This window comes from Camelina sativa, chromosome 14 (genome assembly GCF_000633955.1).
Source record: "Camelina sativa cultivar DH55 chromosome 14, Cs, whole genome shotgun sequence".
Classification (NCBI taxonomy): Eukaryota; Viridiplantae; Streptophyta; class Magnoliopsida; order Brassicales; family Brassicaceae; genus Camelina; species Camelina sativa.
The window spans coordinates 11,554,079-11,581,323 of record NC_025698.1 but is presented as its reverse complement, the minus strand read 5'-3'; the positions used below and the strand labels follow the sequence as shown (position 1 = coordinate 11,581,323).

The 27,245-nt window shown below is 33.5% G+C and overlaps 9 protein-coding genes and 1 long non-coding RNA gene across 24 annotated transcripts in view; 3 read left to right on the top strand and 7 right to left on the bottom strand.

The window, feature by feature from the left end:
• Nucleotides 47–1,192, top strand: LOC104741031 (protein C2-DOMAIN ABA-RELATED 8-like). The gene is made up of 3 exons (XM_010461793.2): nt 47–289; nt 506–601; nt 766–1,192. The coding sequence occupies exons 1-3, from the start codon at nt 179–181 to the stop codon at nt 1,054–1,056; spliced, it is 498 nt and encodes a 165-aa protein (XP_010460095.1). The 5' UTR covers nt 47–178; the 3' UTR covers nt 1,057–1,192.
• Nucleotides 1,370–2,539, bottom strand: LOC104743477 (MLP-like protein 31). The gene is made up of 3 exons (XM_019235668.1): nt 2,088–2,539; nt 1,875–1,999; nt 1,370–1,780 (listed from the first exon to the last, which is right to left on the bottom strand). Exons 1-3 carry the CDS (start codon nt 2,413–2,415, stop codon nt 1,628–1,630), a joined length of 606 nt encoding a protein of 201 aa, XP_019091213.1. The 5' UTR covers nt 2,416–2,539; the 3' UTR covers nt 1,370–1,627.
• Nucleotides 3,969–4,952, bottom strand: LOC109128755 (MLP-like protein 31). The gene is made up of 2 exons (XM_019235675.1): nt 4,679–4,952; nt 3,969–4,459 (listed from the first exon to the last, which is right to left on the bottom strand). The coding sequence occupies exons 1-2, from the start codon at nt 4,890–4,892 to the stop codon at nt 4,182–4,184; spliced, it is 492 nt and encodes a 163-aa protein (XP_019091220.1). The 5' UTR covers nt 4,893–4,952; the 3' UTR covers nt 3,969–4,181.
• LOC104741030 (MLP-like protein 31) lies at nt 6,244–7,100 on the bottom strand. The gene is made up of 2 exons (XM_010461792.2): nt 6,842–7,100; nt 6,244–6,714 (listed from the first exon to the last, which is right to left on the bottom strand). Exons 1-2 carry the CDS (start codon nt 7,047–7,049, stop codon nt 6,437–6,439), a joined length of 486 nt encoding a protein of 161 aa, XP_010460094.1. The 5' UTR covers nt 7,050–7,100; the 3' UTR covers nt 6,244–6,436.
• Nucleotides 8,459–10,083, bottom strand: LOC104741029 (threonine dehydratase biosynthetic, chloroplastic-like). 12 transcript variants are annotated; one of them, XR_760265.1, is made up of 3 exons: nt 9,896–10,062; nt 8,994–9,715; nt 8,459–8,824 (listed from the first exon to the last, which is right to left on the bottom strand). XR_760265.1 is itself a non-coding variant. In XM_010461791.2 (3 exons), exons 1-3 carry the CDS (start codon nt 10,075–10,077, stop codon nt 8,612–8,614), a joined length of 441 nt encoding a protein of 146 aa, XP_010460093.1. In that variant the 5' UTR covers nt 10,078–10,083; the 3' UTR covers nt 8,459–8,611. The 12 variants fall into 12 exon arrangements, 1 of the variants encoding a protein (XP_010460093.1); XR_760268.1 differs by having other exon boundaries at nt 9,667–9,715; XM_010461791.2 differs by having other exon boundaries at nt 9,666–9,715; nt 9,900–10,083.
• On the bottom strand, nt 10,597–11,469 carry LOC104741028 (MLP-like protein 31). The gene is made up of 2 exons (XM_010461788.2): nt 11,212–11,469; nt 10,597–11,122 (listed from the first exon to the last, which is right to left on the bottom strand). The coding sequence occupies exons 1-2, from the start codon at nt 11,417–11,419 to the stop codon at nt 10,851–10,853; spliced, it is 480 nt and encodes a 159-aa protein (XP_010460090.1). The 5' UTR covers nt 11,420–11,469; the 3' UTR covers nt 10,597–10,850.
• Nucleotides 14,441–17,113, top strand: LOC104741027. Of its 4 annotated transcripts, none has more exons than XR_760263.2 (5): nt 14,441–14,823; nt 15,001–15,085; nt 15,459–15,593; nt 15,695–15,766; nt 15,981–17,113. It is a non-coding gene; the product is annotated as an uncharacterized LOC104741027 (long non-coding RNA). The 4 variants fall into 4 exon arrangements; XR_760261.2 differs by having other exon boundaries at nt 14,444–14,823; nt 16,312–17,113; XR_760262.2 differs by having other exon boundaries at nt 14,444–14,823; nt 15,007–15,085; nt 15,695–17,113.
• Nucleotides 23,996–24,840, bottom strand: LOC104741026 (MLP-like protein 34). The gene is made up of 2 exons (XM_010461787.2): nt 24,601–24,840; nt 23,996–24,501 (listed from the first exon to the last, which is right to left on the bottom strand). The coding sequence occupies exons 1-2, from the start codon at nt 24,776–24,778 to the stop codon at nt 24,230–24,232; spliced, it is 450 nt and encodes a 149-aa protein (XP_010460089.1). The 5' UTR covers nt 24,779–24,840; the 3' UTR covers nt 23,996–24,229.
• LOC104741025 lies at nt 25,146–26,903 on the top strand. Its single transcript, XM_010461785.2, has 6 exons — nt 25,146–25,287; nt 25,706–25,968; nt 26,044–26,099; nt 26,186–26,264; nt 26,340–26,478; nt 26,551–26,903. Exons 2-6 carry the CDS (start codon nt 25,802–25,804, stop codon nt 26,854–26,856), a joined length of 747 nt encoding a protein of 248 aa, XP_010460087.1. The 5' UTR covers nt 25,146–25,287; nt 25,706–25,801; the 3' UTR covers nt 26,857–26,903.
• The window catches only part of LOC104741024 (10 kDa chaperonin, mitochondrial), a 1,148-nt gene continuing 913 nt past the window's right edge, over nt 27,011–27,245 (bottom strand). Inside the window, exon 3 of the mRNA XM_010461784.2 lies at nt 27,011–27,190. Coding sequence (XP_010460086.1) covers nt 27,142–27,190 — 49 coding nt within the window. The 3' untranslated portion in view covers nt 27,011–27,141. The remainder of the gene's footprint in view (nt 27,191–27,245) is intronic.

Here is a 27,245-nt window from a genome sequence, read left to right as displayed (position 1 = left end):
AATGCATAAAAAGGATTCTCAGAAGATGCTTACGTAGACAAAAAGCCAAGAGACTTTCTTAAAGATATTAAACAAACATCATTCATTCTGTTGAACTATTCTTATGCAACTCGTTCTCTTCTGATAATCAAAGTACAAGACACAAGACAAAGAGGCAAGTGAATTTGTCGGAGGAGACATGGAGAATCTGATTGGACTTCTTAGAATCAGAGTGAGAAGAGGGATTAATCTTGTTAGTCGTGACTCTAATTCTAGCGACCCTTTCGTCGTCATAACCATGGGTTCTCAGGTATCTCTTATGTTCTCTGTTTTATTTTTCTTTTTTGGGTTGTAGAGATCGTGTTTTGATCATTCATCCAATCATCCGAGATAAGATCGATTAGCCCATTTATTACTCTGTAGATTACAATTTCTAAAAAATGGAACCTTAAGAAGATTTGGGATATTACTCTGTTTGTGATGGTAATGGAGACTTTTATTGATGATTTCAATCAATTTGCTTCAGAGACTAAAGACTCGTGGTGTGGAAAATAGCTGCAACCCTGAGTGGAACGATGAATTGACGCTTGGAATCAATGATCCTAATCAACATGTGAATCTCGTGAGTTTAGTTCTTAATTTTCTTGAAATTAAATATATATGCTTATTTAGTTAATTTGTTGTTAGGATTCTTGATCTTAAAGAAGGAGTATTTTGCTTTTGTTTATTTGAGGTTTTGGTGAAGTGATTATGTTTCTGATTGTTTTCTGTTATGTTTCCTTGTAGGAAGTGTATGATAAGGATACGTTCACCTCGCATGACACGATGGGAGATGCGGAGATAGACATCAGGCCTTTTTTTGAGGCTCAAGGAACTGATGTTCAAGACGTCTCTGATGGAACCGAGATCCGTAGAGTGAATCCGAGTGGAGACAACTGCTTAGCTGAAGAGAGCAGAATCATCATCAGTAATGGAAAGATTGTACAAGATATGATTCTCAAGCTGAGAAATGTAGAAAGCGGCGCGGTTGATATTCAAATCGAGTGGATTAATGTTCCTGGTTCAAGCGATCTTTGAAAGAGACATGTAAAGAGCAAGTTTCTTGAATTGTTTTTTATTGTAATAAGGCAGTGGCGATGATGTCAATATACTAATACCAAATGTTACAACTTTCATATGCGCTAACATAAAGTAAGAGTCTATTTATGCCTCAGACAAGAGGAGTTCTTTGAACTCTTTTGACATTGATCTAAAAAACTAGGGTAAGCCACACAACATATTATAAGAGAAGCTCATAGCACACACAACATGCATGTTGCAAAATTGCAACTTGATTATTATAACTTAAACATATATATTTGATAGTAATATGTTTAATACACACAACATATGATAAGAGAAGCTCATAGCCCACACAACATCCATGTTACAAAATTGCAAGATATATATATATATATATATATATATATATATATATATATATGTGATAGTAGTATATGTTTAATACACACAACATATTATAAGAGAAGCTCATAGCCCACACAATATCCATGTTGCATAATCGTAACTTGATTATATATAACTTAAACATATATGTGATAGTAACTCTGAATTGTTTATTTAAACAAGCAGAAGGAAAGTCCTCGATCTACTCCGTGGACAAGAGGTGTTCATCGATCTCTTTGGACATTGCTTCGAAGAATGGAAGCAAAGTCTCAGGATGAGGCACCTTCTCGTCAATCCTCTCATACTCCATGTGCCACTTAACCACACTTCCGGGCCCTGCTTGCTTTGGTGTTACCTGTTGACATATTTCAGAATATTTACTTAGATAATATAGATAACAAGAGAAATCTATCGAATACAATAAAAAATATATAGTTATCTAGTATTACTTGGAGTGTTAACAAGAAGGTCTTGTTTTCCTTCATCACATCTCCCTCTAAGACCCTGAATTTTATCAGATTCTTCTCTGGATCCAACGCTTCGATCCTTTCCTTTGCTACTTTTGGAACTCCATCTACACACAAAAGATTGTTATGTGGATTAAACGTTAAGATGAATATTTCTTATTCGAAGACTTATATGTATAAAAAAGTTGACATTACCATGAATGTAGTTCCACGAGACTATACTACCAACTTTGCCCCACTCTCCCTCGTGCAGCTCAACTCCCCCAATGAAGCCAGTAGCTTTGGGCACATGGTGCGGTCTTTTGACAAACATATGGTGGAACTTCTCCGCAGTAGATTTTATCTCAATATCTATCTCAAGCTCTCCAATCATCGATGCTGCCTTAGTCTCAGCCTCATTCTCTGGCTTAGTTGTCTCTGTCTCAGCCTCAGTCTCTGGCTTAGTCATCACTCCCTCTACCTCAGCCTCAGTCTCTACCTTAACCTCGGCCTTCGTCTCTGGATTAGTCGCTGGCTCTGCCATTTTTTTCTCCTGGTGCTTTGCTTTTCTAGTTCACTTATAGATGGTGTTAAGAAGGTGAATGAATCCCTCTAGAATTGGTAGCTCATTTTATAGAGAGGAAGAGAAATGAGAGTGGTTATATTTTTATTTACAGAGTGATTTAATTACTTCTTACTCCCCCAAGAAATTTAAGTAGTTTCATCTCACCCTGATATAGACACACTCTCCCATCGTATCACTAATGACATCTCAACCTAATAATAGAGACGCTCCTCATATGTATCATTAATAACGTAACTCAACCACTCTGTTGCATATCATCAGGCTCAAGATTCGCGTGGACGTTAAGAAATTACTCTCGCCTACTCTTTACAATTATCTCAAATTCTTTTTAATTAAAGGGTTCAATCAGAGTTATATTTTCCAATTTTTTTTGTTCGTGTTTAGTTTCTAATTTTCGTAACCAATGTAAAACAAAATTTACTATACAAGTTGGTTCAGATTTAATTACCATTAGTTTAGTTCAGACTTGGTTCTGATTCTTAGGAGTATAAACTGTATAATAAATAAAACTGTTTGAAACGAATGAAAACTATTTGGTTTCTAGATCGGATCAGTTTATTCTATCTGAATTGAATACTCTTAATAAACTTATCAAGCACACGTACGATCCATGCTGTGGTTCCTTATCAGCCTTAAGTTTTATGATTGCAGCCATTTATTGTTAGCCCAACTAATCTTCCACGATGTGACCACTTTCCTAAAATGTAATATGGTTCTACATATCAAATCAACAAGGACTATGTTTTCACTTCAACAAACATGGACACTTTCACTTTCTGAAACTTGAATGATATCGACTACCTTATAACGATATTTATGATGATGCAGTTGATATGGAAAAAATGACATGCTTTTTTTTTAGTCGCCAAATGACATGCATAGTTTATTTATTTATTTATTTTATTTCTTGAAAATTAGCATGCTTAATTTTCAGTGCTGAGTTTCCACCCTTTGAACAACGACATGCTAGGCTTTAAATTTTCTGTAATACTTTCCTGAGAAATAGCAGTATAGGAATGACCAATTCATTGAGATTTGAAAAAAGGTGGAATTTGGTTCCAAAAAGATAGAAATAACCTCTCCGCCGATATTGATTAACAAATAAAACATCGTTTAAATGATCAATATGTTTAAACGATGTTTTATTTGTTAATGCATTATTTATATGTTATCATGCCATAACATAACATACTATTTATAAAAAAATAGAGTGTATAACCAGCATATATCAGTAATATTCGAAAATGGTAAAATTAATCCATAAGTTCTACAGCTAGTAATCCCTAATTAATATCGAAATCGCTACTTATCAGTTAAATACAAAGACCCCACAAGAAGAAAAACACCAAGAAGAAATTGACAATGATTTAATTTTTCTAATTCATAAATAATGTGATGTTTCACTTAGTCACGCAACGTTAATTTTTTTTTAACATAGACGTAACGTTTTGTTTATATCGCTTGTGGTTTATTCAGTATATAATTCATATTAATATCATAATTTTGTAGTATGTCACATATCCATCATTCATATATTCTATTAGATCCAGCACTGCTTTAATATTTTATAACGTAACTAAAGGAGAAGTACTGAGAAGACAGGTCCAACTTATGAAAGAAGAAAGATAAATTTCGAATAAGTTTCTGGCTCGAAGAAGGTGTTGTGGCTTCTCTCTCTCTCTGTACCCTAGAGATAGACAACAAGACACGCACACAAAAAGCCTCTACTCCTCGGACAAGAGGTGCTCGTCGATCTCTTTGGACATTGATTCGAAGAACGGGAGCATATTCTCCGGGTGAGCAACGTTCTCGTTAATCTTCTCGTATTTCACGTGCCAGTTAACCACACTTCCAGGCCCTCCTTGCTTCGGAGTCACCTGGATCGTGAGATTGAAACTCTTGAACTCATTCATTAGATCACCTTCTATCACTCCGAACGTGATCAAATTCTTCTCCGGCTCCAATGCCTCGATCCTATCCTTGGCCATCTTTGGCTGTCCATCTAAGCAGAAACATATGTTTACCAATTATTTTTCTTTTTACTACTATTTCAATTTAAGTGTCGCCTCCTAAAAAATTTCAATAGTTATTTTTTTTTAACTAATGCAATATTGTCTAAAAAAAACAATTAATTGTATTCTGAAAGATAAATTTATAGAATATTTCTATGTTATAATAATATAAAACGACATTTTTTGTGTATTAATAACATTAGGTTTACCAATAACGTAGTTCCAAGTGACGATAGTGCCAACCTTTCCCCACTCTCCCTCATGAAGATCACATCCTTGGATATTGTTAGGCGTGGCTTTCGACATATGGTGTGGTCTTCCGGCGAGCATATGGTGGAACTTCCCCGCTGGAGCTCTAATCTCAACATCCAACACAAGCTCCCCGAACAGAGAGATCTCTGGCGGTCCCTTCACGGCTTCCATTATTTCTTTTGGTTTATGGAATTGCAATTATAGTGATGAGTGACTCCCTTACAAGATAGTAGACCCTTTTTATGGAAAAATGTGATCATGACTCATGAGCAACTGCTGAAACAAGACAAATGAGAAGATTTGACTTTTCACAGTAGATTAAACTGTCACGAGTGAATAAGTTTTCTATTATCCCACCTATCGTTCTATGACATCAACATTCATGACTAACAAACCTTTTTATTCATGCCGGAGAAAGTATATATTGATATATATTAGTATTAGAGTAATTAGGAGAAATGACCATTACAAAACAATATTTAACTTAATGACAGTGTAATATGTATTGTGAAGGTCTTGCATATAATTAACTAAATAATGAAGAAAATACTGTAGATATATTACACACAACCTCTACCATCTATTTTCGATGTGCTTTCCGAAATGTGATTTGGCACGCAGTATGTTTAAGTTAACAGAAAAAGTAGTGCTAGTTATCTGGTGGCACATTAGGTTTGAATATCCAACTACTACCACCATGATAAATTTATCGAATAATTAAATGGAAGTAGTTGATGGATCTTATTCACAAAATTAACAACAGTCATCAGCAAAAATTTAATTTATCTATATAGAATTAATTAGTCTAATGAATCGGTCGTTCATATGTCACATATGATATTAGACACTTATATATATACCTATATTATATGACAATCGTTTACTCATGAGAGAAAAATTCAGCTAGATTAGGATGGATATGAGCATATATAGGTCTATGACCAAAATATTTAAAATAGACCCTTCAATATATCTTAGTTTCCTAATCCTACCTTTAGTTACAATTCTTACGAAACCAAACGGCTCTATAGATTCATGGAAGATTTAGAGAAAACAAGTAAGTGATTTAATCACTTACGAGTGCTGTACGTTTGTTTCTCCATCGAAAAGTTTAGAGAAAATAAGTTAGTTTTTCGAGTTGGAAAAATATCAACGCCTTTGATAATAAGTAGCAATGAAATTGACCCTAGATTAATTGTTAACTATTCGTCAAATTTACTTTGCAAGCATTATACTGTTAAACATGAGAGTTGGAAAGTCGTGGAATACTTATAAAATTATAATGGTCCCCTAGGCAATAGAAGGAATTAAGGCCTTCTAGTTGATTACAACTATAAGATTCTTGTAGTACGTCTATAGTTGTGCGAATCGATTCAATAATATGTTTACACAGTGAGCAGATTCACCGGGTGAGCTACTGGCCTTCTCGTCAATCTTTTCATATCTAAAGTGAGATGGATATTACCGAACTTTTTAGATCTTGTACTTGTAAAAAGTTTGACGCTTTTTTTTTCTTAAAAAATAACATGCATATAGGTGAAACTTATAGCAACAGTGGTTACAGTTTGCAACTCAGTACAACTTCAAACGTACATAACACAAACTCTGCAATACTTGCAGACTAGATCTCTTCATAGAGAGAGCAAATTATTGAGACATCTTAGAATACACCCACAAACATAGATAGATAGATAGATAGATATCTGGCAAGTTCTCTAGACTTGGGACAAAAGCATTTTGTCAATGTCTTTGGCTGCCTTGATAAACAGTGTGAGCAGATCCTCCGGATGAGCCACCTTCTCGTCAATCCTCTCATATTCTAAGTGACACTTAACCACACTTCCAGGTCCTCTTAGATTTGGGGTTGCCTGGACAGTGATCAACAATCTCTTGAATCCTTTAATCATATCTCCATCTATTACCCTGAGCACTAACAGATTCTTCTCTTGATCCACTGCCTCGATCCTCTCCTTCGCCACCTTTGGCTGCCCATCTGCACCGAAAACGAAGGGTTAACCAATCAAATATTGTGCATATGTTTGTTTCAGAATTTTAATTATATAAATAAAATTTTGTCTTTTTGTCTTTTTTTTTTTTCGCCAATAAGCTTTTGTCTTTACCAATAGCATAGTTCCAGAAAATGATACTGCCAACTTTGCCAAACTCTCCCTCACGCACAGCACATCCCTGGATGTTGTCAGGAGTGGCTTTTGCAAGATCTTGTGGTGTTCCAGCGAGCATTTGGTGGAACTTCTTTGCCGAAGCTTTGATCTCAACATCTACCTCAAGCTCCCCTTCGAGAGAAGACTGACGCGTAGCTTGTGCCATTTTTTTTTAATACGGATGTGTTCCTTCTTTAGGTTTTAATGAGTGAGTCTTTGGAAATTCATAGCCACTTTTATATAAAAAAGGATGAGCAATTTGTGACTAGGCAAGAATATATACTGCAGTATTATTTACATAAAGTTTATTTTGTGGTGACCCATTTTTGTTCCCTGAGTTTAATTTTAATTGTTTCAAAATATGCCAATGTTCTTTTGAAAAATGTTGAACTATATATATATATATATACCTAATTGTTTTTCCTATTCTTGTATTACGTTCGTTCGTTTGGCTTTTGATGCATGTGTTTATGCTTACATATTATATTGTTATATGTTTATGCTCAGTCAGCACATAGTGATTTTTTCCAACATAAATTTTATGCTTATATGTTATATTATTATATTTATTCAAATCTTTCGATGCATGTTTATGCTTACATTTTTTTTCTGGTCAAAATTCTAGTAACAATTGTAATATTAATCGTTTAATTTTAATATATGAGTATTGTAAAAAAAAATAGTATTGTAATTAGTAAACACAAACACAATTAGCACATGATACGTCGTCATATTATCACATGATACGTCGTCATAAAAAAAAAAAGGAAATCCAAAAGCCTGTGGTCCTGAACGAAGACCACACATGGGGAACAAAAAGACGAGAGGAATAATGTCAATTTTCTCTTTTGGGAAATTCGATGGAACTCAGTTTTAGCTTGAGGAATATATATAAACGTTTACATAATTGATTCATCAACCATACAAATAGCTAGATATAGATGTAATATTATATAAGAGAGAATAAACTATATACAAAATTATCCAAATATATATAGTCATATATTTGAAAAATTCTATCATATTATCCAATAAATATATAGTTGTGTATTCTGCTACGAATGCAATGTATCTAGTAGGAGGAGGAACGTCGTCGTTTATTTTCTCGTATTCCCATGTCTACTTTGGCAATACGAACTCGATCATCTATAGGAACAACGGCAAGTGTTATCATATTATAGATCTCCAGCTCAACTTATACAGTTCCTGGATCGATTAGTTCGCAACAAACTCCTATCATTGGAGCTTGATTCGACCAAATTTACCGATTTGGGTTACAAATTTGGTTTGGCTCACGAGGATAAATCCTCCAACGTTTCAGACTTTATGTTTGATATTTTTCAGTCTTAATCTGCTAGCTATAATGGCAACCTCAATGGGGGTATATATTTTTGGGGCTCTTATAATTTAGAACTAATATAAAATGTACTTTTAGTTGATTAAGAACTTTGTGAAGCATAATTAAAAATTTTCCCTCCAATGGTGGGTTCTTATTTTGAGTTTCTTAAATTGATTTTTTTTTTTTTGAAATTAAAGAAATTAAAGTAGAATATGAAATTTTTGCATATTAAGATATATGTTTATAAAATTATTGCATTTCATAAAGTTTTAAACATTGAAAACATTAAAACACAATAAACAGAAGTACCATTGTTAACAGATTGTTAACACTTGATGCTATTTGTTAATATCTACATTGCAAAACACCATAACACAAGAGATAACGAATCAAGGACAGTACCGTACATTTATTGATTCACGAGTGACAAGAACAACACCATCCATTAGATTTCTGCTTATACGAAAAGTCTCTTCACCAACTTCTTTAACTGCTACACCATCTGCAAAATCCCCAACCTTGTCCAATATCACCCTCTCATCGTGATTAAGGGACAACGCCATTGCATTTGCATCAGCTGGTTCTACACCAATGATCTTCGCCTGCACAACCCAGAAGTCACAGTAAGAAACCGAAGCTACAAATCTAGACAACAAAAGGAACTCAATTTCTCAATGAAACTGTCAGATTTTGTCTCAGCTAGCTGTTAGTAACAAGAACAGAACCATGGTGACACAGCAAAAACAATCACAGTAAAAAAAAAAAGAGTACCTCGGGTTGATTACACATGAATCACCAATACTACAGTTGCTAATTGAAACATTATATCTGGATAGATTACACATGAATCACCAATTCTACAGTTGATAATTGAAACATTATATCTGGATAGAACAAAAGAAACTCAGCAAGTCCGATCCTGCATGAACCTCTGCACCAAGTCCATTTCTCCATCTTAGGAACCCTTCACTTACGATACCACCATTGGTCGCTGATCCTTGATAACAATGGATCGCAAAACTTACATTTAGTTTCAACATCTAGATACAAGGATCCTAAAATATCCAACATTATAGCATCTTAGAGAGTAAGATGCATCATTTTGTACACAATCAATCTTAGTAAAAGCTACAAACTTCATCAAAGATCATGGAAGGGCTTACTTCTGTATAAAGTTTTAGCTAGATTTGTCTCATTATGGTTCTGTAAATCTTAAAACTTTTAACATATGAAGCAACACTATATTCTCATACATCAAGTGCAGTACACGGCTTCTTCTGAGTTATTTCTATAGTCCATAGAGCGAGCAGAGAAGACTTTCAACTAATACAAATAAAAACGCATGTTCTCATACACATTTCCACAAACAATTGGTGTCCCCAATAAAATTTTCGAACTGATTGGCACTATAACTCGTATATAAGCTAGAAACCCGAAACTTAACTCATCTGCATTTGAAGAAACCTCATCAGACGCAGAACCCAACCAATGATCTGAGGAAAAAGATAAACTTTGAGAACCCAACCGATTAAATTAAAGAACCTTAAATTGAGAGAGGATCAAAAATTAAAGAACCCTAATTTGAGAGAGGATTAAATTAAACAATGATAGAGGATCAAAAATCAAATATCCCTAATTTGGGATCAAAAATCATACAACCCTAAATCGTTTACCTACTCGCGAAATCTCCTCCGCCGATTATATCTCCTCCATAGCCATCACCTTCGACCCCAACCTCCACTGATTCCATATCCATCGAGTGCATCTTCTTCCTTTGTCGATTCGCAACTTCTATGCGAGAGAAAGAGAGAGAGAGAGACAAAGAGAAAAAAAAAAAAAAAAAAATTGAACTCATCGATGATAAAAAAAAAATTTGCACTTCTATTATTTTCCTTGTTCAACAACAGCTTGACACGTAGCGCCTCTTAAATCAGATTTGAGTATACTAAATAAGAGGTTCTCTTATCATTTTTTCTTTTAATTGATTTATTTTTTTCCCACAAAACAGTAAGAACCCCTCTTAAAACCTCCCATTAGGGATAACCTAAGGATACAATCATTGTAAAAAAGACTTTTTGGACTGAATATATTTTTACAATTCATTCAAAAATATATAATAAGAAAGAAACTGCCTTGTTCTCTTCATCGACCTCTATCTTCTCTTTTATCGGCTCCATCTTTCCATATATATATAGTAAATCCAAATGTAAATAGATGGAATTCAAGAACTAGGAAAAGAATAAAACAAACCTTTTCTCAAGAATCGAAACATATTGACTGGAAAAAATTGACAGTGTAGTACTGTTGAACTTTAGAAAATATCCTTTGTAACAAATTATTTGATATGGATAAATAACGTACCGAACTTTAGGTATTTTACTTATAAAAAGTCTGACGCTTTTTTTCTTAATTTTCTTAAAACATAACATGCATATAGGTGAAACTTATATAGCCCCACATAGTACAGTTTGGAAGTAATTACAACTTCAAACGTACATAACACAAACTCTGCAATACTTGCAGACTAGATCTCTTCATAGAGAGAGAACATTATTGAGACATCTTAAAATACACCCACAAACATAGATAGATAGATAGATGTATGATTATCTGACAAGTTCTCTAGACTTAGGACAAAAGCAATTTGTCCATGTCTTTGGATGCCTTGACAATCAACGCGAGTAGTTTCTCCGGGTGAGCAACCTTCTCATCCTTCCTCTCATATTTGAAGTGACACTTAACCACACTTCCAGGTCCTCTTAGCTTTGGGGTTGCTTGGAGAGTGATCAAGAAGCTCTTGAACTCTTTCATCATATCTCCATCTATGACCCTGAACACTAACAGATTCTTCTCTTGATCCACTGCCTCGAGCCTTTCCTTCGCCACCTTTGGCTGCCCATCTGCACCCAAACGAAGGGTTAACCAGCCAAATCGTTTATGTTGTTTCAGAACTATGTGTATATATATTTAAATAAAAGATCGTGTTTACCAATAACATAGTTCCAGAAAATGACACTGCCAACTTTGCCAAACTCTCCTTCACGCAAAGTACATCCTTGGATGTTGTCAGGACTGAATTTTGCAAAATCATGTGGTCTTCCAGCGAGCAATTGGTGGTACTTCTTTGCCGAAGCTTTGATCTCCACATCTACCTCAAGTTCCCCTTCCAAAGAAGACTGACGTGTAGCTTGTGCCATTTGTATGTATACGTCGGTGTTGCTTCTCTAGGATTTAATAAGAGTGAGTGAGTCTATTTGGTATACCCGCTTTTATAGAGGAGAGGATGAGCAATTTGTAACTAGGCAAGAATATTGGAGTATTATGACTTAAAGTTATCAAAAAAAAAAAACTTATGTTCTCGTAACCATTATTTATTCCCTGAGTTTTAATTGTTTCATGATCAATACCAAAATGTCATATATTTGAATAGATACTTTAGTGGGTTTTTCAAATATAATTGAAAATTTATAGTAAGATGCCAACAGGAAAAACTTTTTGGTTGTACAATTTAAATTTATATATTAATAAGATTAAAATTAATAGTTTATTTTAAACAGTATGAATTAATATTGTAACTAGTAAACATGTACACAAACACAACTATATTTACATTTAAGCACATGATACGTCGTTTTCCGTAGGGGTTTGATGGTTCACTTTAGTAAGACTGGTTTGTGGTTTGTGGTTTGTGGTTTGTGGACTTTCTATTGGCATTTTATGTCAATCTGCCAACACCTTTAAAACCTATAAAAAAAATTTAAGTTGCACGAGTCATTCTAAGACGACAGAGTTGCGAAAATGTTGGAATATATATATATATATATATATATATGCATGGTCCCTTACGGATGGGAAGGAATCAAACTAAATAGCTGATAACAATTTTAGAATTCATGTAGTCAGTTGTGGGAATCAATTGATATGTATCTCCACCAAAAGAATGGCGTGTTCAAGAATGTTATATAGGCTGCTAGTATATATTGACCACTTTTCCATCTACCAAAAACAAGACTAGACCCGTTCATAAAATCGATATCCCAATTCAGACAAGGTATGCTGTCTTGAGGCCGCGGGTGCATATCGAATCTGCAAATTAAATAACTCCTCCTATATATAGTCCCATTTCCATATTACAACACTACTATTTATCGATTTTGGGAACAACATGTGGTGTAATAACTCTCGGAAAACCACTGTATGAGTTGATAAGATAAGTGAAAAACAATATAAAATGACAAAAAAAATTACGTGGAAAGTTTTGCATGTATTATATATTTATAGAAAGTATTACCAAAAAAAAAAGTAAGTAAATATTATGGCGAAAATGAAAACATTTAAGAAAGAAACCCTATATATGGTCCTGGACGAAGACCACAAGGAGAATAAGAAGAACCTTAAAATTGAGGAATGAACAAAAAAAAGAGAGGAATAATGTCAAATAAATTCTAAACTGAGCATCTTATCGAAATAGAGTTGAAAGGGAATCACTTTTTTTCTTGTCAATTTTCTTTTTTGGGAAATTCGATGGAACTCAAGGTCCATGGAACTTAGTTTTAGCTTGAGGAATATAAACAATGCACATAAGTATATATGTAATATTATATAAGAAAGAATAAACTATATACAAAGGTATCCAATAAATATACTCATGTATGTAATTTTTTTTTTAAAATTTGTGTAACATTTTAGTATGAAATGGTAGGCAATATATATGCAAAAGATATATTTTTATGGGGAAATTACTTAGAATATTACTAAAAAGTAGTCTTATTATAATAATAATACGTTTGAAAACTGACTTACTAAAACAATACAGAAAAATTTGATTATTACTTATAAACCAGGATTGTTTGTTTTATTACAGTAATGCCATTTACATTTAAAGTTGTCTTTGATTTTTAAGAGAAAGTGAACACAAACACCTTGAAGGATCGATTCCTGATTTTTTTGAGATTCTCTTAAATTTGGGTTGGCAAAAAATATGAGATTGATTCTTTCTAATTTGATTCATCTTCTTCGACTAAAATCATGGCAAAAGAAAGAAAATTATCATAGCTGGACAATTGTTTTGTGGGCTCACTGATATGCTCAAATTGTAATATCCTAATGGTACTAACAGCCTTGCAGTTGTAATACTCTATGGGTCAAATCCACAAAGACTCTAGATCACACAATAGACTTATTAATCTTTTAATTATGCTAAATCAAAATATTAATTTAAAAACAATGCAGAAACAAAATTAAAAAGTGTTGTAAACTCAGGGAATTAAAAAGCTAGGCCTAGGGAATCAGGAATTTATGAAATATTAAATCAATCAATAAATTAGGATTCAAGAAATTAAGATCAGATCTAGAACTCTAAACTCTTTTGTAAAATAAATCAGTTCTCACTGCAAATATTATCTAAATTTAAAACCAGAAAATCCAAATCTCTTTGCAAAATTCTAGGTAATAAATCAGCTATAAAAACAAGTTTAGATTGTTCACAAAATCACTAAATCAAATCTCTTTGTAGAAAGTAATTTTGCTCATCAAAATGTTTTATCAGGAAAATCAATTATATTCTCGTATCAATTTATTTTTCTAAGTATTAATTCTAGGTGATCAATCAATAATTAATATGAAGAACAACCTAAGATGAAGATCTAGAATAGATAAAGAATCTTAAAAATAACAGATATAATAAATCATAAAAAACCATATGAAAAACCTTGAACCTAACAAGAGATCTACTCAGACATGATTAATGAAACAGAAACCATGGATAAAATATATATCATTAAATTCAAAAGAGAAGAACAAAGGAGTTTAGAAAAGTTTCTCTCAACAGGGCTGAGTTTTTGTCTCTCCCAAAAAGCTCTCAAGGTCTCTCTCTCTCAAAAGGTGGTAGAAAATAAAACTTGAAAAATAACTTAGGTCTAAACAATGATCCAAAAATCTTATTTATATTCCTAAAAACGTTCACGGACTAATGATGCAAATATGGAAAACTTTGGAGCAACTTTGTAAACTTTAAAACTTGTAAGAAAACTTCTTATTCTTCTGTTGAATGATGCATCGATTGATACCATCACTTGCATCAACCGATGCAAGTCTCTGAACTTGTCTCCTAACTTCACAGCTTAGCTTCAATGCTTGAATGTGCTCTAAATCCTCCTATTTAGCTCCACTATGCTCTCATCCATACTAAATTCTATAAAAACTAAAAAGACTCTATAAAAATAAGACTTATATCATGGCAAAAAAACACTTAAAAAGCATGATATATCTCTGGAGAACAAAGTTGTAGATCTAGTTTTTATTTTGCGTGAGTTTCGTTTTCTTCTGGTTGATTGTTGCAGGAACTACCAAAATCTCAGCCTTCCATTCATTTACACTTTACTAAACCTAAAAAACCTTTTCATTCGCCACTCTCTCCCTCTCTCTTCGTCCTTCTCTTTCTTCTGAACAACGCCAAAAAATTCTCCAAAAAACCAAAATTGGAGAGAGGGTTATCGAGTTGGAGACAACTTGGCGAGTAAGTTTTATCGCTCACCATTTCCGATTTCACCGAGGAGAATCGCTCTGTCGATTAATCGCTTCACGAATATTGATTTCGTAGGTATGTATTTTTTTCCTTTTTTTTTGAATTTTCGATTTCTCTCTAGAATCAGTTGATATTGATTATATTTCCGATATCTTCTCTTTGTATCTGCATTCTGCAAGATTTGGTTTTGGAGTTTTCTTAATTCCTATATTTGGTCTGGGTTTTGCTTAAAATTTTGATATTGTTTTTAAGATTCAGCTTCATTCGGTGCATTCCGATTATTCTGTTCAATTCATGTCGACGATGGCGGGTATACAAGCAGTGCCATGTTCTCGAGGTCACTGGTTCATACCTTTTCCCTAATTTTTATGTTCTTCAACTTAATTTGTGAAACCTTTAAATATTCATTTTTTTTATTTGATCACATAAAGGTGTTAACTTCTTAAAAAATATATTTCTGGGATTCTTTTGATATTTTTTTAGTTCTTGGGTGCCAAAAAATTGAAAGTCACCGAATGGTTTTCAAGGCACAAGACACCGTACTAGAACTTGCACATGTCATTATTATTAGCTCTTCTTCTATTCATATGATTTGTTTTAGATCATTAAAATTCCGGTTTTTTGTTTTTTGGACAAAGTTAAGATCTTTCAATTAAAGGGCTTGAAGCTTTACTAATCAATATGAATATGTTTGATGGGTTTATTTTCAGATGGTGGAAAGAACGCTGTTTGCCAAGAGAAGTTTATGTTCACTTTTGCTTGAAGGGCTTAGGCCTTAGGGATCTTAAGGTTGCAGTCTGGAATAGCAATACACTCTCCACTAATGACTTTACTGGGAATACAATGTATGTCACTTTCCATATGAGTGTATCTTTTTAATGCTTAGAAATTCCTGATTTGTATTTGGAATTGAGTCTTTTGCATTCTGTTTGTTTGTTTTTGTTAGGATTTAATTGCAGAAGGTTCTTTCTCAAGGATACGGCAACTACACCTGGACTTTGCAGACTAAAACTGGGAGGTATGAACATTAGCTATACTTTGTCTTCTTTTGCACTGAGTATCATGTTTGGTAATCTATAGTTGCATGATGCACATTGATCTAAGCTGATTTTGGTGATGGACTTGCTTATTATCAATGAAGTTTTTGATGTGATTTGTACTAGATAATTTATGTATTTAATTGGAATTTTGTTGTTTAATCCTGATGTATTTTGTTTTGGGTTCTTCTCTAGTCATCATCATGATTTTAAGATGATAAACTCAGGCTCATAAATCATCATCTCTCCGGTCACGTAGTGTACTGAACAACGCAGCCGGTAGCGAAGAAATACAGGATATCGTCCCTACCTCTCTCTTTATCTCTTCTTCTCTAATTGCTTCTTTTTGTTTTGTTCACTAATAGAGATTTAAGATTTTTTTCAAATTTCTTTCATTGCTTAGGTAATAGTTAGTTCTCTGCTCTTGATTCTCTTTCAATTTTATTTACAAATCGTTTTGTTTCTCTTTGATTATAAGCTTGTGCTGGGCGATTAACAGGCTATTTGTATCGTTTCATCCCCACAGATTTACTAAAGCTCAGATAAAATTCAATCACTAAACTGGAAAAATATATGCTATTATGAAGTTCCATGTCCACTATTATGAAGATGAGTCAACACCTACTGGAACTTGCAGTGTGTTCGTGGTCTTGGTGGAGAAAGGTCAGTTTATGATCTGGAAGGTAAGCCATACAGAGAATTGAGAAGTAATAGTCGTGAACTCGCAATCAGATGGTCAGCACACTTCAACGCAAATGGGCAGTGGTCGATTTCCAGAAGAAGGCTTTAGCAAAGCAAGTTACTTCAGGAACATCCAGGTGGTTGATGAGTCAAACAACCTCAAGGCACCTAAAGGACTTGGAACATTCACTGTACAGTCTAACTGTTATGATGTTCAAACCGGAAGCATTGATGTTTAGAACCAAGTACACCACGAACTGGGCTGCTCTAGTCACTTGTGTGTCCGACCACTGGCCAGACAGGGTGGTTGGATTCATTGCTCGATACCTTTTCCAAGCTACGATTCATACTCTTCTGGAGAGAACGTAATTCTCGAAAACATGGGGAGATTCCAAAGTCAGCAGGTACTCTAATATCTTGGATCGATAAACAAGTCCGGAATCAGCTCCTCGCTATCTCTGGTCTGGGGGACAGGCGCTATGAGGAAGGTCTCCAAGTTTGGTTTGCTTCTAGACATCTAGGCTGAATTGATGATTGTACTCTTCTTTTCAGTTTTGTAATTGTTCTTAGCTAAAAAATTTCAAACGCTATTTTTTCTTTGAATTTAATATTTTATTAAAAAAAAAAAAAAGGATCATCCACATCTATCTCTACTGCCTTTCTTCCACATATGACATTTGTTTTAGTTGTTTGCTTAGCTTTGTCTGGTTATTTCCGGTTCCTCCTTTCATGGAGTGTAAATTTTTTAATTATTTAATCAATTTCAGTTTGCCCTGGAAAAAAAAATTGACTTTTTGGTTTCGTGAGCAATCAACATTGACGAAGTAATTAAGAGTGTTTTATATCTGAAAATTTGGCTCTTTGGTTTTTAACTAAACCTATGATCTTTATAAGTTGAATTTTGAGCTCTGAGATTTGTTTGGTTGTAATTAATAGAATTTTATGGTGAATGTGAGGTTTTATGTACAACTAGATCACTTAGGTACATCCCCTGGTTAAGAAATCGCTAGGCGGTAGTCGGACAGTGAGGCTGGGCCTAGCGCTTAGCAAAAAAATCGGAGATTAAACGGGGTATAATCAGGAACTAGTTTTATATATTATTTTATTTTATTTAATATAAAATAAAATATATTATGTCAAATCTATATATGTTTATCATTTAATATATATATTTATGTATAATATTATGCATTATTTAGCTTATATTCTAATCTCAAACATACAATATACAAAATGAGTTATATGGGTCAATGTAAAATTAAAAATCGTTAAAACAGGAAAATACATTGGCGTCAATTGATGATACCTCCACCACCAGCATTTAATATTACTAGATGAATATCTGTGCTATGCGCGAGCTTTATGGTTTACCGTTTTTTAAATAATTTAATTTGCTACTAATTTGTTTCTTATGTAGAGTTTATCTTTGTTTTTTTTTTAATTGTGAAAATCTTGAAACATATAATTTGACGTTGATTGTTTTAATACTTCACATAGATTTTTTCATTTTGTAATTGAATTATTAGATACATGCATGAACAACTTTGTCTTGAGAGATTTAAACATTCTATACATTTCTTGCCTAAAAAATATTTTAAATGAAAGCTTGATCTAAAGATGCATATTTGGTAACAAATAGTTTTTTTGTTGAATAAATTTTACATTCATTCAAAAAAAAAGTTAAGTATTTAGATATATTCATACTTAAGTTTCTCAATTAAATACTATGAAACACTAACATTTTATATTTATCAAGAATTGTAGATTGGCTAAACTCTTTAATACATATAATTAAGATAGACATCTTCTTTTCATGTCAGCTCTTCAATTTTTTGAATATAACTCTAGAATTTACTTTTTAATAAGAATTTTATTCAGTTTTCTTTTTGACAACTTCTAAATATTAAAATAGGAAAACCAACAGTCATGAATTTTTCAACTATCTTCTTCTTCTTCTCTGTATTTTTCTAAACCAATATTCTACAGTTTTATTCAAATATCTTCCATTTGATAGTGAACAAAACTTCAATCTTCTTTATATATAAAAATTTATTTATTTAGGGACAAACTTTCATAAATTTCTTTACATTATTAACCAATATCTCTATTACTACTGCAACTTTTCAAACTATTGACAAATTTGTAACGCTTATACCATATGTCAATACATTCATGGTTTACGCCAAGAGGAAGAAGTAGTGTTTTGATTCACTCCCGATGTCCTTTTGTCTTTTGGTGATGCATCTATTTTTTTGGGACATGATCTAAGTCTCTCTAAATTTCTTATGTAAGTATTGAAACTGTTTGTGATATAAAAAAAAAAGACATAAAAGATGTTTCATATTTCTTTAAGTTTAGCTCTGTTTGCTTTTAATGAGAATAGATAGGTGGCACTATCTCCACTGCTGATGTGTCACTCAAATGGAGAGAGTTGGCCATCTTTCATAATATAGATTCAACATTTATATATTTGTAATTTATTACTATGATTATCCACGTGCAAGTGGTGAAATCATGAAAGTCTCTATTCTTACAAAACCACAAGTCCCACATCGACAAAGGAAGAAGCAAGCATCCAAATTGTAACCTATAAATAACCCTGCTAGTTCATTGTGTCATTGTATGGGTTTCTACAGTTTTAGGCTGATCACAGGTCAATTAAACTTATTGTGCACTCAACCACGATCCAGTGGTGTCGTTGTAACACTTTAGGGTCAGATCCACAGAGACCAAAAAATGCACTATGAAATTATATAGACCGAATATAGCTAAGGCAAGAAGAAAGATTGTGTTTCAAGTAATTATCAAAACAGGAAAAATAAAAGAGTGTTTAAATTCAAGGAAAAGTATTGGGCGTTGGGAGTCTATTAGGAGTTATGATCACTAATTCAGATGATAGGTTGGGAAAGCATTAGATACCGTTCTTGAACTCAAATCTCGAATGTAAAACTAACCTACTGTCGCAGCGTTAGTTATCTATGCAAGGAATTGATTAAATTATAAATCGTCGTTTGAATCTAGCAATCCTAGCAAGCAATAAGTTCAAGTTTGATTTTTGTTCACAAGGTGCCTTAACTTCCGCTTTCGTTGGCTAAGGATCACCTTGCTCACCTAAGTTCTTTTCAAGCAATTCAACAACACTTTTGATGTCTAGATGAATTAAACCTACAATCATAAACTAGGTAGCTAATCTAGTTTAATCATTAAGCACAACTATAGATGAAGAACACAAAAGATCAATCCCAAATCTAACAACCTAAGTTTAGAGAATCATAAAACCCCTTTTGAAACCCGAAACCCAATAGTAAAACTACTCAGACATGGAGATAAAAGAACAACAAATCAAAGATGAAGAAAACATAATTGAATTGCAAAGAGAAATAAGAAATAGGGTTTAGAAATCTTCTCCAAACTGTCAAGAAGGATTAGAGATCTTCTCCCCCAGCTCTCAATACAAAATAGTCTCAGAAAACAAAGCTTATGTCTCTGGAGGCCGAGCCTCTAACTTAAATATCAAAATAAAACCCTAAAAGTAGGTTAAAAACGAAAAAAGAAAACTTGAGTCGGGTACGGGACTGGTCGATCCCGAATGCGGATCAGCCGATCCTGGATGCCTTTCTCTGTTTGCTCCATCTGCTTGCTAGTCCGATCAGTCTTCACCAAATTGGCTTCAGATGCTTCTTTTAATCCCCAAAACACTAAGTTTCCTTCCAAAGTAGCCTAGAACCTGTATAGACTCACAAAAGACTAAAAAGACTCTAAAAGCACACTTTCACTCAATAAAAGACACAAAACAAATATAAAAACTATGGCTAAAACCTATAAAATACAGACACATTATGGGTTAATCCATTTGAGGCCCAATTTACGTTAAAAGTCAAAGATTTTCAACGATTAACATATCAATCGGTTTTAAAATCGGATTGACGATTAACAAGTCCGAATTGACTGCGGCGGAAAGCTGCCGATCACCGATTATACGGGTGCCTAGGCGGCTAGGTGGCCGATTTTTAAAACAGGGGGTACAACTGAGAAAATTTGAGTATAACTTGAACTACTTGGTGCAACTGTACTAGAGCTATTAAAATAAGTTTAAATATGGATCATGTGAAAACGAATAAAAAATAGATTTTTGGCGGCGGGATATTCATTTAAATCCATCACACGTGTGGTAAAATGAACCAAAGACAACAGGATATTAGTAAAAAATTATTTGGTATACACATAATTATACATAGTTATCATGTTGTACTCTCATATTCATAGTTGAACTTTTGCATTTTTTCATATTTCCAGTTGGACTATAATATAAATTATTAATTAGCAGTTGGCCACAAGATTTATCACTATTAATTAGCATATACAAGGTTTTCATAACACAATGTTCATAAAAACTTGGGTTTCACCTATTTTGCTTCATTTGAGGTGATCACTTACTAAGTCTTCCTTATACTATAAAGAGTGTTTTATGTGAAAACGATAGTATATATTAGAAAATAATAAATTCTTGTATTGTTGATTAAACATGGTTCTTTAATAGTTCAATTTGTAAAGAAATTCTTATAAACCTTAGTTATCATTTTCATATTTTAAATAGAAATGTAAATCTAAATATATATTTAGTTGTACCTAGTTGAACTGAGTAATACAATTCGACAAATACTATTTATGTTATCTAAATACTACCCTCTATAGTTAAAATGTAATTTTGTGTGGTTATTATTCATTACCTCTCGGAAATGTAATAAATAAATAAAAAATTAAGAATTACATAGGTTGTTCTAGTAACATGTCTTACTGTTCTAGTAACATCTCTTACTTGTTCTAGTAACATCTCTTACTTGTTCCATTTCCAGTGAACAACAACGATAATATTACCTAGGGTTGCAGGAGAAGATATGTTGAAGATGACTACAAAATTACAATAATATCTTTCATGAAAACGGATTTATGAACGTACACTAAGCAAAAGAATGTTATGTACGTACTAATCTCAAGAACGTTATGTACGTACACCAAACTGCAACATAGATTAAATAAAAGAACGTTATGTACGTACACCCAAACTGCAACATGCATAGCTTATATTTTTGACACTCTATAACTATGTTCAACGGTGGGTTTGACACTTCTATAATTATGCTCAACGGTGGGTTTATTTGTAACTGTGATAATATGGTGAGAGAATGTGATATTGCACCTTTTAGTTATACATATCTTTATGTGTGATTGTTTCACTTATCTCCCTAATTAGTCTCAAACAAGATTGAATGACATAGTTTGCTTTATGATGATTGCTATCATGTTTCTCACATAAGTACTTGTTTTGAATGTTACATTAAAATAACTTGTGTACGTACATGTTTTGAATGTTTTGTTTGTAAATAATTTGTGTGTTCATATGTACGTACACGTTTATAACTTGCGTACGTATGCGTTTATATGTACGTACACGTTCGATTTTAGGTTTAATGAACCCGAAATTACCAGAATATCATCGTCTTCTACCTCTAACATACGACTGAAAACCCTAATTTCCCCTGCCTTACTTTATTTTTTCACGACTTATGTCTATTTTTTTTGTTTCACTTGTGGGGTTTTTACTCAACTATTATAGATTTTCATCTCAACATCTGATTTCTAACTTAAAAACCTATAAAAAGTGAGTTATATTGTTTGTCTGATTTCTTGGTCGATTATACTCAAATCATGTTGAGAAAGAACAAAGAAAATAACATATGTTTTCCAATAGTCACCAAAAAAAAAAAAAAAACTAAGTCTATCATGTCTAGTATACCATATACTAACTCTAACAAAATATGAGGTATTCTAGTCAGATTTAAATCTATCACAATAACCAACAATATCTCTACCATGTTTTATAAGTCTACCGTTACATTTTTATAAATTTGTCAGATAAATCTATTAACTATATAGCATACCAAAATAATCTATTAACAGCTTAAGTCTGTCAATTATATTTATTGCAACGGTTAATAAGTCTATCAAAAATATCTTCGCTACCAAAAAAATCTATCTAAAAACTCGCTCAATTAATAAGTCTATCATCAAACACAATTAATCTACCTAGTTAATCTACCGAGAACATAAATCTACCTAATTAATCTACTTTTCACATAAGTGTACCATCACTACAACTAAATCTTCCATTTTAATCTACCTTACACCTACAGTCTACCAGCTTAATATACCAACTTTCTTTACCATTCTTATGTACCCGATTTGTATACCATCAAACCAACGATAGACTTTCTCCCACTTCCCAATGTTTTTTTTTTCTTAATGACATTTTCTGTAATTGCATTTTTTCCTAACAGTAGTTTTAGGGGTACAAATGGTATATAAGTTATTATAGNTAATTTGTGTGTTCATATGTACGTACACGTTTATAACTTGCGTACGTATGCGTTTATATGTACGTACACGTTCGATTTTAGGTTTAATGAACCCGAAATTACCAGAATATCATCGTCTTCTACCTCTAACATACGACTGAAAACCCTAATTTCCCCTGCCTTACTTTATTTTTTCACGACTTATGTCTATTTTTTTTGTTTCACTTGTGGGGTTTTTACTCAACTATTATAGATTTTCATCTCAACATCTGATTTCTAACTTAAAAACCTATAAAAAGTGAGTTATATTGTTTGTCTGATTTCTTGGTCGATTATACTCAAATCATGTTGAGAAAGAACAAAGAAAATAACATATGTTTTCCAATAGTCACCAAAAAAAAAAAAAAAACTAAGTCTATCATGTCTAGTATACCATATACTAACTCTAACAAAATATGAGGTATTCTAGTCAGATTTAAATCTATCACAATAACCAACAATATCTCTACCATGTTTTATAAGTCTACCGTTACATTTTTATAAATTTGTCAGATAAATCTATTAACTATATAGCATACCAAAATAATCTATTAACAGCTTAAGTCTGTCAATTATATTTATTGCAACGGTTAATAAGTCTATCAAAAATATCTTCGCTACCAAAAAAATCTATCTAAAAACTCGCTCAATTAATAAGTCTATCATCAAACACAATTAATCTACCTAGTTAATCTACCGAGAACATAAATCTACCTAATTAATCTACTTTTCACATAAGTGTACCATCACTACAACTAAATCTTCCATTTTAATCTACCTTACACCTACAGTCTACCAGCTTAATATACCAACTTTCTTTACCATTCTTATGTACCCGATTTGTATACCATCAAACCAACGATAGACTTTCTCCCACTTCCCAATGTTTTTTTTTTCTTAATGACATTTTCTGTAATTGCATTTTTTCCTAACAGTAGTTTTAGGGGTACAAATGGTATATAAGTTATTATAGTAATTATCAACCTTTTTGTACTACTCTAGTAATAAGGAAATAATTTAGTAATATTATAGTAACTCTCCAATTTTTATGAGTACAACATTTTATATCAGTTAATGCAAAATGTTTTATGTTATCATATCTATGGAAACCATTTCTCGCCGTTGTAATTTGCAAGCTTGTGTTGTGGATGTATATTAAAACAACGGATGTAGCTTTATAGGACAAAATAATAACTACAAAAACAAAAACAAAAAAAGGTACAATTTTGAAGAACTGTGAGGAAGTCTCACGATTGACCAAAACAGGGGAACTATATAAACTCTTGTTGTGCATTTTATCTTATTTTTGCTTAATAAGATTTGGTTTAACTTAACAAGGCAGTCAACTCGGAGACACTGATGATATGTTCACGATTCAGACAACAACCTCGTCTCGAGGTCGCGCGTGTATTCTGCAACGAACGCAGTGTATCTGGTAGGAGGAGGAACGTCTTCGTTTAGCTTCTCGTACTCCCATGTCCACTTGGCAATACAAACTCGATCATCTTTAGGAACAACGTCAAGTCTTATCCTATAGCTCTTGTATTGCTTCAACACGTCTCCTTCAAGAGCTAAGAAAGAAACTGACTTGTTCTCTTCATCTACCTCTATCTTCTCTTTTATCTGCTCCATCTTACCATCTATAATAATATATTCCAAATGTAAAAATCAATGGAATGAATTCAAGAACTAGGAAAAGAAAGAATCCGAAAAAGTCAATGAGTTTTAATATTACACACCTACGATGAAGTTCCAGATCTGAATAGAGGAGTTGGAAGTGGTATCGTCACGAAGAACAGAAACTGCCTCTGTCTTGTCCGTGAAATTTCCTTCTTTCTTTTTGAAAGTTTTGAAGAATCCATCGGCCGTCATGTTCACTTGGATCTCCAGTTCGAGAGTCTCAACACCCGCCGCCATGACTCGACGATTCTTTGATCAATCAGATCTGCCAGGCTGGGGTTATGACTTATATGACTTATCTTTACCATAACGTACTAAAATAAAATAACCAAGGAAAAAGAAAGGTGGCTTCTTCGTCTTCTTCTTAGTTCTTTTACGTGCATTAGTTTTCTTGATATTCAAGACACGTGGTCTTGGACTTTTGACGGAAACAATACATTATACGTTGGGCTTGACCCATATTTGGCCCATATTTTTAAAGCATGCATGACGCGAGTTAGCCTCGGATCAAACCGGTATCTGACCCGGGAAAACCGGGCCAGGTAAGTGTAACTAGAATAATTGTTGATGATGAGAATATGCCTTGGGAGTAAGAGAAGTTGAGGCAGAAGATTCGTGAGTCATTCGCATCTCTCTTACTCTGATTCTCTCTGCTGCTTCAACTCGCTTCCTTCTCTCCCTCTCTCTCTTTATAACATTTACTACTTCCAACAATTCTTCTCGAGTTTTTACGACCATTCCCCCAGGTTCGATCTCTCTCTCCCTCTATCTCTCTTTACTATGTAATCATTTCCTGTAATAACTATGTTAACGTTATATGCTTCGTGTTTTGGGTTATAATATGTATTCATTAATTCATGTTGCTTAGCTTCTTCTTAGCTTTGCCGTTGACTTTGTTCAAAACGTTATATGCTTCGTGGGTTTATTATAATATGTATTCATCAGTCTCAATCAATCTTGGATCGTTTTGTTTCTGCATTTTCTGAAATTGAACCCAGAGTATGGAAAAGAAAACGTAGATACAACAATTCTGGTCATTGAGTATTGAGCAATACAAAAGTTTTATGTATTGACTTATAAACAATTTCTCTCTGGCGAAACATGGATAACCAATTATCAAGGGTAAGTTTATAAATATTTTTTTTTGTTTTGTAATCAGAACAGAACAAGCAAGGCGAGCAAGTAGTTTGCTCTGCTGGCGTATAGAGATTTTGATTACAAACCAGACTACTTCCTCAAGGGCGACGTTAGGAAGCTTCCATGAGCCTGCAAAATGTATCAAAGTCAAGCAATGCCCTTGAGGGTATCCATGGGGTTCATGTCGTGTCTCATTCTCCCTTCTCATTTGAGAAGACAACTCAAGTTGGTGACTTTCAGACCAACACCAAATCCTCTGTAATGGATTCAAATCAGAGACTGTCCATTGAGTATGTTACTTGAACATATTTGGCTGTGACATATTCTCAGGTTCCCCAGTAACTGACTTTGTTTCCCTTTTACAGACGTTTTTGGCAACAAAGACCTCCATGCTTAAGGCCAATCTGTTGCAGCATTCGCGGTATGAATCCTTTTGCCTTGTTTTGGGTTTTGTATCCTCTCTAATTTTTTAACGGTCTATTATTATGCAAACAAAACATATGACAGGTGACCAGAGTGTCTTGGAAACAGCTGCTAATGTGGCTACTTCACTTCCTTTCATATTCCTCGGAATGCAGGCACCAAGGTAAACTTTGCCAAAATCTATTTAGGTAGAGTTTCTCTTACAAGACTAGGAAGCTTAAAGAACTATGCAATGCAGGAAGAATTTGAACACAAAGGTTTACGCAAACTCCCTAATTGGAGTTGGAATAGCATCGAGTTTGTACCATGCCTCTAGAGGGAAGTTGAGGAAGTATCTGAGATGGGTAGATTACACAATGATAGCCACAACAACAATAGTAAGTTCCAGTCATTGTAAACCTAACTCTAAATTCTTCTTCACCCAATTGATTCGATTGTGGTTTGTACAGTGTCTCTCAAGGGCTCTAAGGAATGAGAATCCAAAGTTTCTAATGGCTGCATCAGCGTTAGTTCTACCATTTCAGCCTCTCATGGTCTCTGCAGTTCACACCGGAATGATGGAGGTCGCATTTGCTAAAAGAAGCTTAAAGGATCCAGACCTCAAAACAGCTCATAACGTACACAAGATGTCATCATTGCTAGGAGGTGCTCTGTTCATAGCAGATGATTTCTTCCCCGAGACACCTTTCCTTCACGCTGGTTGGCACCTCGCTGCAGCCATTGGCGTTGGAACATGCGATAAGCTACTTGAGTAGATCAAGAATTCCAAAACCGCTGTGGAAGTTCTCTATTCTTGGAACAGAAAAACCAATGGTTTCTCTGTTTCTCCTAATCAGCCGACATAACTAAGAAGCATTATTGGAATTAGATCATCTTCATTTCGTTAAGAAAGCAAAAACATTTCAGACATTCTCAATCATAATAGATTATTGGAATTATAAGAACTTGTTGCCAACAGTAGTAAAGAACAATCACAGACTCATAACAATGGCAGATAACAAAATGAAAGAGCAATAACCAAACTCTATCTCTTCAACACGTCAATCGTGAAGCGTTGCCATGATATCTTCATCCCTATACAATAGGAACCTGCAGGGAAGAGACAGATGAAATGAATCAAAATTGTATAAAAAAAAAAAAAAAA